Source organism: Dipodomys merriami, unplaced genomic scaffold, assembly GCF_024711535.1.
Source record: "Dipodomys merriami isolate MVZ:Mamm:240054 unplaced genomic scaffold, mDipMer1.0.p SCAF_1, whole genome shotgun sequence".
NCBI classification, from domain to species: domain Eukaryota; kingdom Metazoa; phylum Chordata; class Mammalia; order Rodentia; family Heteromyidae; genus Dipodomys; species Dipodomys merriami.
In genome coordinates, this window is record NW_027202270.1 from 112,366,259 (window position 1) to 112,378,734 (window position 12,476).

Sequence of the window (12,476 nt, forward strand, 5' to 3'; positions counted from 1 at the left end):
ATGTGAATTACTATGGAAAGTGACTATACAAGCCTTTTGTAAAGGAATTATATAGTATCTTTTTGTGTAACTATTAGTGATATTGCTAAGCTTTGCCTGAAGGAAACACTGTACCTCTTTCAAACCAATGATGGTTGGCTGTATGAACAGTTCAGGTTTGGAAACTGTATAAGTGATCATTAATTTCTCTCATAATGGAAATCTTCAACTTGTACAAGGTATCTTTTTTATTTTTGGTCAAGTTATATGAGACATTAACCCCCTCACCAGATACCCTATGTTTCACCTGGAAAGACATTGTCATCCATTCCACTCCCACACAAAATCCTGTAGGCAAAGCACTCTGGCTGCTACCCTGACCTTTTTGCTTATTTGTATCTACTTTGGGAATGTTAGTGCGTACTTCATAGCTTCTCTTTGAGGCGTTCTTTTTTTTATTTTTGAGTTAACATACATTTGAAATATGAGGAGTTTCATTGTGATATTTCCGGACAGTATGTACAGTATGTACAGTGAACAAGTTCACAGTACAGTATGTACAGTGAACAAATTCACATACCCCCACCATATTCCCATTGCTCCATTCTCCCCTTTTCAACTTTTCCAAACACTGGTGGGGTTCATTATCCTGTATTCTTGTGTGTGTGTGTGTGTGTGTGTGTGTGTGTGTGTGTGTGTGTGTGTTATAAAACATACTTCAATAGTTTCCTACAAAGTTAAATATATATTTGGTGTTTATAAAAACCTGCATGCACATGTATGCTAATAGCAGCTTAATTAACATTTTCCAAAATTTGGAATCACCTCAAATTTTCTTGAATAGGAGAATTAATGAACTGTACTAAAACCATGTTAAAGAATATTATTCAGAAGTTACAAAATAGCTGATCAAGTCACAAAATGTTATGACATGAACTGGGACAAATATAGCTAAGTAAATTACATGAATCTAAAATAGATACAAATATAAGTACATGTTATTGTGGAAGAGGAAAAAGTGTGAGAACAGTGGAAAGTAAGGGGTTGCCAACATTTTGGGTATTAGGAACAGATGATCAATGAAACACAGTAATAACTTCTCGAAAAATTATCTATATTCCTGTTGATTTGAGATCCCAATTTCAAAGCAGTCTCTCCTCCTGCATCCTCTTCTAGATGATCCTCTCAAAGATGCCAGCACCCACATGACTAGCACATTCTTAAAGTGAGCACTGTTTGTACTCTAAGGCATCTCCCATATAAATAAATAAAACCATGCTAACATTGCTACATCTCTGAGCTTACTGAACTTTACTTCAATGTTCTATGAAAGTTGCTCTTGTGTTTTGACATCAGACATCACTTGCCTTAAGTCATCATAGTATCTGAATTTCAAAGTACCATATTCAGACTGCATGGGGATATTCTTGCGAATAACAAAGCCCAAGGTATAGAAAAATGTTTTATGTTAACATTCTCCATGGAACACCACAATCAAAATCTGGACCACAATGAATCTAACACAGCATTTATTTACCAAAGCAAATGAAGATAATGTCAAAAAGAACCTGTGGGTTAACTGAAGTTCTATAGTAACAACAGGATTAACTCAGAAATACTAAGTTTAACAGAAAAAATATACCTTTTTAACTATAATTCAACCATAAATATGATTGTTATTAACTAAGCATTTCCATTTTGCTATATACTCTGGTAAATGGTCTTTATGTATTATCTTATTAAGTGCATTGACCAGTACTTTTTAGAAACTATCTAGAATGTATAGTTATCTCTTTTAAGCAAAAAAGATTGTTTATACCATCAATAAAAAGATAAAATATGGGAAAGTTTAGATCTTTTGAGAAGCAAAAATTATTTGTTTGTAAGAATTTTAACTTTTATTCAATTAAATTCTTTAATGATGTTCTGGGAATGTAAAATTTTAACATTTTTTTAGTATATAATATTATTGATTCAAAAATGGCTTTCCTCAACTAAAATAAAATCAATGGAAATAAAATTATTTGAAGGTGTAATATGAAAGATTCTATTGAGTCCTCCTAAGTTAGGCTACCTGTATAACTAAATTTGTATAATCTGTGGGTAAAGTAGCTGTGTATATGTGTTAGGGGGTATGAAAGTGGCCATAGATTAAGAAATTTTGACAATAAATTGTTAGATGCTTGTCTTAGACATTCCCCATATCTCATCTAAAGATTCACTTAAAAAATGTTTGTTTAGGTGTGTGCTAAAGGCTCACACTGGTGATCATAGCTATTCAGGAGGCTGAGATCTGAGGATCAATGTTCAAAGCCAGCCTACGAACAAAGTCCATGAGACTCTTATATACAATGAACTACACAAACAAGCAAACAAAAAATAGAGCCAGTTGATCACTGACCTTGAGGAAATCAACCTCAAAGACAGTGTCCAAGCCCTGAGTTCAAACCCCAGGATACGCACCAAAAACAAGAACAACAACAAAAAAAAGATGATTTTTGAGTTGCAGATTCTGTCACATGGTGCACAGGACTTATCCATCCTAGCTAGCCATATTACACAAAAATGCAAGTAAAACTAAATCTTACGAGAGGGAAATTATAATATCTCTTTCTGGTAAAACAACAGAGCTTGATTCATTCCATATTAATTTTTAAAAATACATAAATATAGACAGTTCATGTCATCTATTCGAATTTTTATAAGAAATTTAATGTATCACATCTCAAAACCAGCGTGAAAATATGAACTGCACAAATGAATACACAGGTGGCATTAAAGAATTCAAAGTGAAAAACTGGCTACCAAGTTTTGTCATAATTTTCATTAGAGATTATCAATTGGAATCTGCATATAGGATTAACAAATATTTAATAATTAATAACTCTGATCTTTTTCTTTGGGTCTGGCTTACTTCACTTAAAATGATATTTTCCAAGTTTTTCCATTTCCTTATGAATGGGGCGATGTCATTTTTTCTGATAGAAGCATAGAATACCACATTATCTTGGTCCATTCATCTACTGAGGGGCATCTGAACTTGTTCCATATCTTGCTATGGTAAATAATGCTGCAATAAATGTGGTTGTGTGGGTAGCTTTAGTATGGCATTGTTTGTGGCCATTTGGGTAATTGCCCAGAAGTGAGATTACTGGGTCATAGGGGAGCTCTATGTGTAGTCTTTAGAGGAACCTCCATACTGCTTTCCAGAGTGGATGTACATTTACAAGAATTTCCTATGTCTAGGATAGTCCTAGAAGTGGATCACAATAGCTCAATAGCTATGTACATATGACCATATAAGATGATGATAAGTGAAATGAACTCCAAGCTATGGAAACAAGATTTTTCCTTGTTGTTATTGTTTTTAATGTACTGTGAAGTTAGTTCTTTTTTCTTTCATATTTTCCCCTTTGGTTTATCCCCTGTTGTCACTGTTTTTGATTCTGGTACCCTGGTTATTGCATATGTTTATCTGAATTGGAGAAGGAAAGGGGAACAACACAAAGGTGAGACAAAGGACAAAGGGTGAACCAATGCAATAGCAATACTCATAAGGCAATATGTGGGGAATGAACTTTACACCTGCGGGGGGAGGGGGGGCGGAGGAGCAGATTGGAAGGCAGGAAAAGTGGAAGAAAAACAAGGGAGGAAGGTAACAATATTCAACAAGAAATGTATTCACTACCTTATATATGTAAATGTAACCACTCTGTACATAACCTTGACAATAAAATTAAATTCAAAATAAATAAAAATTAATAACTCAGAAAAGTCCTAATAGTCAAAAATGTAAATATTTATATACAACCAAATGATGCAATATCATTCTTGTATAAAATTTGGAAAGGTGGCCTTGCCTTATATATATATATATATATATATATATATATATATATATATATATATATATATATATATATATATGTATAAATATTTATATATATTTATACATAAATATAATTACATATATTTATATATATATATATATATATATATATTTTGATCAGTCGTGGACCTGAGCTCTGGGCCTGGGCACTGTCCCTCAGCTCCTCAGCTCTTCAGCTCAAGGCTAGTGCTCTACCATTTGAGCCACAGCACTACTCCCGGCTTTTTTATTTCTGCTTATGTCGTGCTGAGGAATTGAGCCCAAGGCCTCATGCATGCAAGGCAAGCACTCTACTACTGAGCCACCTTCCTAGCCCTGCCTTATATTTTTGTATGCAGAAAAGCCAGCATTTATAGAGTTGAAGCACAACAAACTAGTAGACCGTTTTTAATATTTCTTAGTGTTTTGAATATGCATGATGATTTTTAAAAAGTGGTTTTCAAGTATATTTTAGTGATGATAAACTATTGAAATTAAACTATACATGGAAAGACAACAAGCAAAACATGTGTAAGGGGAAATACAGGTAAGAGTTTGGTTTGGTTTGGTTTTTGAAAAGTAGGAGGATCAATCCCTTGAAATCTTCCAATCCTGTATACTTATGTCTATCAGAACAAATCCAACCACCCTCACATTATTCCTGTTAAAATAAAAAATATTTTTTAAAGAAATGTTATATGTTTTATGATAGGATCACATTATGTAAGTATTAACAATAATTAAGATCACAAAATGTATTTGGTTGTGGAGGGTGCAGGTATATTTTTTAAATTATAGAGAAGAGAAAATTATTGGTGTTCCACTGAGGACATATTGAACAACTATCAAGGAATGACTTCACCTCTTATATATGAAGATGCCATAAAAATGTATAGAAGCTAGAATTGTATAGCAGTGTAAGAAGCTCGTCTTGTTCAGATAAGGTCAAAAGAAAGAATGAAGGAAGAAAAGAGGAGGGAGGTAGCAATGGTGTTGCTTAATTCTGTGAGCAAAACCACTTCCTGATGATTAATTCTTCAACACCATAAATAACTACAACTTCTTAGAATAAAAGCATATAATTTGAGATACCTGATATGGAGATATGGAAATGGAAGTAATCGGGCTAAAGTAGGTAAAAATACTAGATGCCATAAATGAAAAGATGAAAATGATTCATAGAAAAAAGCTAAATCTTTAAAAATGCTTATTTGCTAAATATATTAAAAGACAAGTGACACGTTGTAAAAAATTATAACATATCTATATAAAATAAGATTTATTTGCATAGTATATAAAAGTCTTCACAAATCTGTAAGTGAATAAGCAGAAAACTAGGAAGAAAATAGGACGTAGAAAGAAAACTTCATAAACTTTGAGGTAGAAATAATCAAAAAGTGTGTGAGAAAATGTTCAGGCTATGATTAAATAATGCAACTGTAAACAGAGTCTGTCAGGCATTGATGGTTCCCACCTGTAACCCTTGCTACTGAAAGGTGGAGACCATGAAGATTGGAGTCCTAGTCCAGTTGAGGAAGCAAGTTCATGAGACCTCTTATGTATGTATGTATGTATGTATGTATGTATGTATGTATGTATGTATTATTGAGCTGGTTCTGGGGTTTGATTTCAGGGCCTGGTTGCTGTCCCTGAATTTTAGTGCTCAAATCTAGCACTCTATCACTTGAGCCACAGCCACAACTTCACTTTTGACTTTTTGGTGGTTAATTGGAGATAAAAATCTCATGGAATTTCTGTTCAGGCAGGATTTGAACCTTAATCCTCAGATCTCAGCCTCCTGAGAAGCTAGAATTACAGGTGAGAGCCACTAGCATTTGGCTTATAAGACCTTATCTTAACCACTCTCTGGACTGGGTGGTTCACATTTGCCAACTTCACTATGTGGAAAAGCATAAATAGAAAACTGTGAGGCAAACAGTAAGATAGTTCTAAAAATAACTGGAAACTAAAGGGTTTAGAGGCACGACCCAAGTGAGAGAGTACCTATGGAGCAAAAATTCAGTCTAGGAATTTAATTTACATTTTCTAGGAATTTAATTTACCTTTTCTACATGGAGAACAGGACCTATTTCTTTCTCTATTCCCTTTAACTATGTTATACTAAAATAAAATTTTGAAAAGTTTTAAAAGTAAAAAAAAAGATAGTTAAGTTGGGACTTCACTGGAGTTGGAACTCCAGTATTGCCATAAATAAATAATTTAAGTAATGATAATAGTATGTATTCTAACTACTCTAACATAATATGACACTGCACATATATAAATGTGCATATATACTTTCACATATACACATTATAAAATTAACTTAAATGATTTTATGGTTTCAGTGTGTATGATTATTATAATTTCTATTATAAGCAAGAAAATAGATATAAAGGAGAGAGATATCAAGCTTCGCGCTGGTAGAGACAGGGCTCTCTCTGGCAGTCTAGATGTGATCAGTGTCATGTTCCTAACCACTTTACTGTCCTCACTTCTTTTTTAATCATTTTAATCTTTGGGTACATTGATGCCCTCAGCCATTATCCATTCCCAAATGATATATTTTTCAAAAACAACATTTAAAAGCCTAGAAGAAAAATGCTGCCTTAGAATAGTTCTAGAAATGGGAAATCTTTATGACCGTTATTGCTATAGGAATCAGTAGCAGATAAAGCAACATAATGATGAGTGAATGAAAATCTCCTCTCAGCCATCACCACACCCCAATGGACAAGTGAGAAAGTCATGTCAGCTTCACACCATGGGCCAAGAAAACTCATCCCAAGAATCAGCTGCCAACCTAATTTAGACGTTGGCCAGGAGGCCAAGCCTCAGCTGCTCCCTCAGCCTTGTTGACAAAGGAGAAGCCCAGTTGATTTTTCACACAGGCCTGATAGGCTGAAACTGATTTAACTGAATTACTTCTAGGAAATTTTAAAAAGTCCCAAACCAACATATTTTTCTTCAAATCAGAATGTACTGAAATGTGTTCAAAAGTGGAAAAATGTCAGGAAGAATGTCATTGTTTTTAGAATTTACATGGATTGTCTAGAAATCAGTGATGTACCCCTGATTTGAAATGGTGGAAGGGAATACAGAGAGATGAAAATAAATTCCTAATACTAATGGGAAGAAATGTGGGATAATGGGATGGAAGAACTGGAGATAGGCCTAAGAGATATAGAAGTTACATTTTTAAGTACAATTGGGAACCTAGTGGTGCATGCATGTCTGACAAATTCAATGTGGGAACAATGGAATCCTGCTCTAAATGCCTCTCATAAAGGAACTTGAACCTCCATTTATTCAGACCCAGTTTGAATGTAAATTTTTATTACAATCACCAAATTATTGTGGCCACACATTTCTCTTGTGCTATTACTTGAGTTAATTACATAGTTTTTCTTAACTTTAATAAAAATTATTTTCAAACTTAATTGTTCCTATATAGTTTTTAGAGAATATAATCGTTTATTTTTTATTATATCTTAACAATAACAACTTCTATCCTATCTTTTTTTATCTTCCAAGTTTGATTACCTTGTGTCAAATTGATCAGACTTCATTTTATTAAGAGAACTTCATTCTTTAGCTCATCTTAAGTTAATAGCAATTATTCTACTTAGTTTAGTCCTTATGATTGTTTCAATAATTTTAATAATTCTTAGATTATTTTTACTATTTTCTGTTAGGAGCTCTGGATTCATTATACGCAAAATATTTTACCATTTCCACGTTAGTTGTGCTAATGCTTAATTGTGTGCAATATGACATACTTGCTGGGGTTGGTTTTTCAGAGTTAAGAGGGAAGCATCAAAAGTTAAAGATGGCAGAAGTCAAGGTAAAACTGATGAACTCATAAAATCCCCACATTGCTCTTCCTTTCTTCTCTGTGATAGCTGGATTTGTTTTTCCTCACACCAAGTACTTAAAATATATAACTCGACTAAATAAGACTTCTTTTCTTGCCAGAGTTGATTACCAATATAAATTTTGAGCTAGTCAGCTTCAGTTCATGCTAATAAGAATATTCAATTAATGAGCAAAACATCCTGAATACTTTGTATACAAATTAGATTTTAGCAGAAAATATATAGCCTAGACAGACAACATTATATACAAAACCATCACCCCTTTATTCCTGCAAGCTGTTCCTTGCATATGACTTGTAAATACTGTATCCTTTTGTTCCTTCTATTAAATGAGCTTTAAACATCTGTAACTGATGTCTATGAAAGCCTGAAAACATAGGACACGTGCCAATATTTATTTTTAGATATTTTCTGTAAATATAATGACCAGGAATATAGCAGAGATACATGACCTCGGGAGTCACATTTTTAGAACAAATGCTTCCTCAGTTGCAATGATGTCATCATGAAATCAGGTCCCACATTCTAAAATAAACTCATCGCCATATGAATTGCTACCTACCCAGTTATTTTTGTAGTTGTCTTTTTACCAGCTTCCTTACAAGTGTTGGGGAAATTTCTCACAATAGGAAAACAAATTCCTTTTATGCACATGCACATTTTATGCACATGCACATTTGCTCAAAACTGTTCAGAAACTCTCCCTCTTGAATCACATTGCACACACACTTGTGCTCCAGTTACACACACACACACACACACACACACACACACACACACACACACACACACACAGACTCAAACACACGGTTTTAGCTAAGTATTCTAAGAAAAGGTTGACATAGCTTCCAGAAACATTAAGGTAGCTCTGCCCAATTTCACAGCTAGGGACTCACCTGTGGACGCGGATGTCCTGTGACCAGACAGGTCAATTCTAGAGTTTCTCCTTCGCGGATTGTGTAGACCCTTTCAGAGTAGCGTTCTTCCTCAATGTTACAGGCCAAGCCTGAATGCACAATACGAACGGTTGGAGGAGCTGTTGGGTCAGGAAGAAAAGAACAAGATACATGAAAATCTAAGTATTTGTCTTCCCATGAAACATGGTGATTGAAAGAGCAATTCTTAGTAGACCTCACCAAGGTCAAATCTATCTAATATGTTGACCTTCCCCCACGAGGTTAACGGTGTTACTGGACAAAAGGCCTTATATTTAAAGCTCACCAAAACATTCTGAAAATGGGAAACAACAAAGGGAAACAACAGTGGAAAAAATTCTGGTGTCTCTGGAAATCACTAACCACATGGTAAAACTGGACCATTAAAATGTACCAGTCAATTATCTTTCTTTCTGAAATTCCAACTTCAACCTAGTAAAAAATGTGACGTTGGCTAATGATGGCTCACACCTGTAAACCTAGTTACTCAGACTTCTTAAGGTTCCAAGCCAGCCTGAGCAGAAAAGACCAGAAGAGATTCTTATAAAGCTATAAGTGGAGCTATGGCTAGAGTGGTAGAGTAGCAGCCATGAGCAAAAATTTTAAGCCCCAGTGCCAGCACACACACACACACACAAACACACACACACACACACACTTGCAAAATATATTAGGTTTTACATAACAAAGCAAATATTTGCATGGCTCATTACAATATTTCAGTGATTAATTTCACCAGTAGTAAAATATCACGCTTACCCCCAAATTAGTGTGACTTTTACATTAAGGTGGAAATTGAATGGTATACCAAAAATAGATAGTACAAAAGAAAGAAAATTAATGGGGGGGGGGAAGGTAAGCATTTGAATTAAAAGCATCATTTACTGAATACTTATAAAGTTGTGTGGAACAAGTTAATAGTGAAGGAATAAGGAGGTAATAATGCTCGATAGAGAATATACTCATTACCTTACTCATGTAACTGTAACTGCTCTGTACAGTATCTTTACAATAAGAAATATATACAAAAAAGGGTATCATTCTCTGGAACTATTTTTAGCACCTCCTACTGACATGAACAAAAGATGAGCACACTAAACACAATGAGTAATGCTGCAATTCATGGCTGAAAAGTGTAAATTTCTGATTCAAGACTTAGTTCTCATGAAACTGTCTAAATTCCTAAATATAATTCTCTCCTATTTCAATGCAAAAGGGCCTTTAAAATCTTACTAGCATTCATGACTCAAATATCACCAGAACCCAACATACAAAAAATAATCCCCAGCTCATAAGAAATACAGTAAGCTTTAGTGTGGTCTTGTTTGTAAACATTTGGGTAAATGCCCAAAAGTGGGATTGCTGGGTCATAGGGGAGCTCTATGTGGAGTCTTTTGAGGAACCTCCATATGACTTTCCAAAGTGGTTGAACAAGTTTACACTCCCACCAACAATGCAGTAAGGTTCCCTTCTGTCCACATCCCCTCCAGCACCTGTTGTTATTAGAGTTCTTGATTTTAGACATTCTAACTGGGGTGAGGTGATATCTCAATGTTGTTTTGATTTGCATTTCTTTTATGGCTAGGGAGGTTAAGCATTTCTTCATGTGTCTATTGGCCAACCTTCTTTCCTCTTCAAAGAAGTTTCTTTTTAAGTCTTTAGCCCACTTATTTATTGGGCAGTTGTTTCTTTGAGGATTTGATATTGGGGGATTTAATTTGTTGAGTTCCAAGTATATTTTAGATATGAGACCCTTGTTCATTGTATGGCTAGTGAAGATCTTCTCCCAATCTGTAGGCTTTCTATTGATCTTGCTAGTTATGTCCTTTGTCATGCAGAAGCTCTGCAACTTCATGCAATCCCATTTGTCCAACCTTTCTTGTATATATACACAATGGAATTCTATGCCTCCATCAGAAAGAATGACATTGCCCCATTTTTTAGGAAATGGAAAGACTTGGAAAAAATTATATTAAGTGAAGTAAGCCAGGCCCAAAGAAACATAGGTCCCATAGTTTCCCTTATTTGCAATATCTAGTATATGTCTGAGTCAAGCAGAAAAGGTCAGATAAGGTGATGTTAGGGAAATGAACCCTAAGGTATGTATTCAAATGTTTTTTTTTCTTTCATGCGATTGTTTCTAACACATTTATAAGATTATTTCTTTGTTGCTTTGTATGTCCCTCCCCAACAGTATAACTCCTGCTTTCAGTGTATTTGATGTCGGTATAATTTGTGGAGGGGAAGGGGAAAAACAAATCGTTTAAATAGGGATACATGTGGACCCATTGCAACAATGAGATGTACAAGTCATTATGTCAAAAATGAACTTTACAACTTTTCTACCAAAATTGTAAAGGAGGGGAGAGGATTGGGTGGGGGGGGGACAGGGGAGGTTGGGAAGGGATGGGAAGGGGAAACAAAGAGGAGGCTACAGTGCTTGATAAGGAATGTACTCATTATCTTGCCCATGTAATTGTAACCCCTCTGTACAGTATTTTCACAATAAAAAATTAAAAAAAGAAATACAGTAAGCAAGATACACTACACATTATAAAGTGATATCTTGATAACCATCAACTTCTGACTGTAGAACGTATGTGTGTGTGTGTATACACGTATGTAGATGTAGTTTTGTGTATAATACATTCAGAAGATGAGAAGCAGTTACATTAAAAAAGAAACTGGAAAGACAACAGACACACGCAAAAGACAGTGATCTCAAGATTTTCATGTAAAAAATTCTATTTTACTGAAGTGTTATGTTCTGTTTTGGGCAATACTGAAGTTTGAATTTAGGTTAACAGCCTCCTGCTGTCTCCCATTTGAGTTATGCCTCTAAGCCCTACATTGCAATATTCTTAAGAGAAATTGTGATTACTAAAACGTTAATGCTGAAATATTTGGAATTTTTAATTAGCAGTAAAAATACCATGAATCCTATACAATCAAATTAATTTGGTGACTCTAGGAAGAAAAGGAAAAGATGGTAAGGCCAACTTATGAGAATAACTGCTTCTGAGAACAAGCTGAATTGAAAGCAAAATTGAGCATAGTTTCTAATATGTAATAATTTGCTTTATGTAACATAATGCTTAGACTATCCATAGAGTTAAATAATTTCAAGGAGCATCTTTTACTATTCTCTTCAATTTTAGGAAGAAATGAAGATAGGAAAGTGCACATAATGTCTGATTCTTTCCATAAATCTAAATATGGTCCTGTTCACCCTTACAATCTGGGACCCACATTCTAATAGCCCTCATCAAATGATGCAAAGGTGGAAAAAATTCCAAAAGATTTTGAAAGAAGTACTTTTACATTTAATATTCATAGCAATTATCTCAAGAGTTTGCTAGAAGAAATAAACATGGCAAGTATATACAAAGACCTGGTATAGCTACAGAGAATTCTGGGATTTTTTCGTTTTACCAAACATCTCAGATGATTACAATGCCACAGGTATTTAGACAATATTATTAGAAATATTTCCTTTGGTCTTATTAATGTCTGCTGACTAAGGAAAAATACTCCAGAGGATAAAATGTCATTTCTCCTTTGACATTTTAAAGTAACTGAATTTCATGTTATACATCATTTTTAATGGAAAAATTTAATGGTGCTTAAAATATCAAATATAGGTTGGTCTATTGAATAAATGTATCAATAGCTTTTATCATATCTTCAGACTGTCTATGCAATTTAAAATTTGTTACATTTTTGTGACATAAGAAATCCATAATCTGTAGTAATTAGATGAGTAATAAAAACAAGGTACTTATTTTAAAATATCGACCTTATATAATTATGTACATAATG

The 12,476-nt window shown here is 34.2% G+C and overlaps 1 protein-coding gene across 5 annotated transcripts in view; it reads right to left on the minus strand.

Moving 5' to 3' along the window:
• Positions 1-12,476, minus strand: part of Mdga2 (MAM domain containing glycosylphosphatidylinositol anchor 2) — a 715,677-nt gene that overhangs the window by 376,461 nt on the left and 326,740 nt on the right. For all 5 annotated transcript variants that reach the window (XR_011373061.1, XM_070027506.1, XM_070027497.1 and 2 more), the window contains exon 2: positions 8,619-8,758. Coding sequence is in view for 3 of the 5 variants with exons in the window: in XM_070027497.1 (XP_069883598.1) it covers positions 8,619-8,758 (140 nt within the window). In the remaining 2 variants the exon portion in view is untranslated. The remainder of the gene's footprint in view (positions 1-8,618; positions 8,759-12,476) is intronic.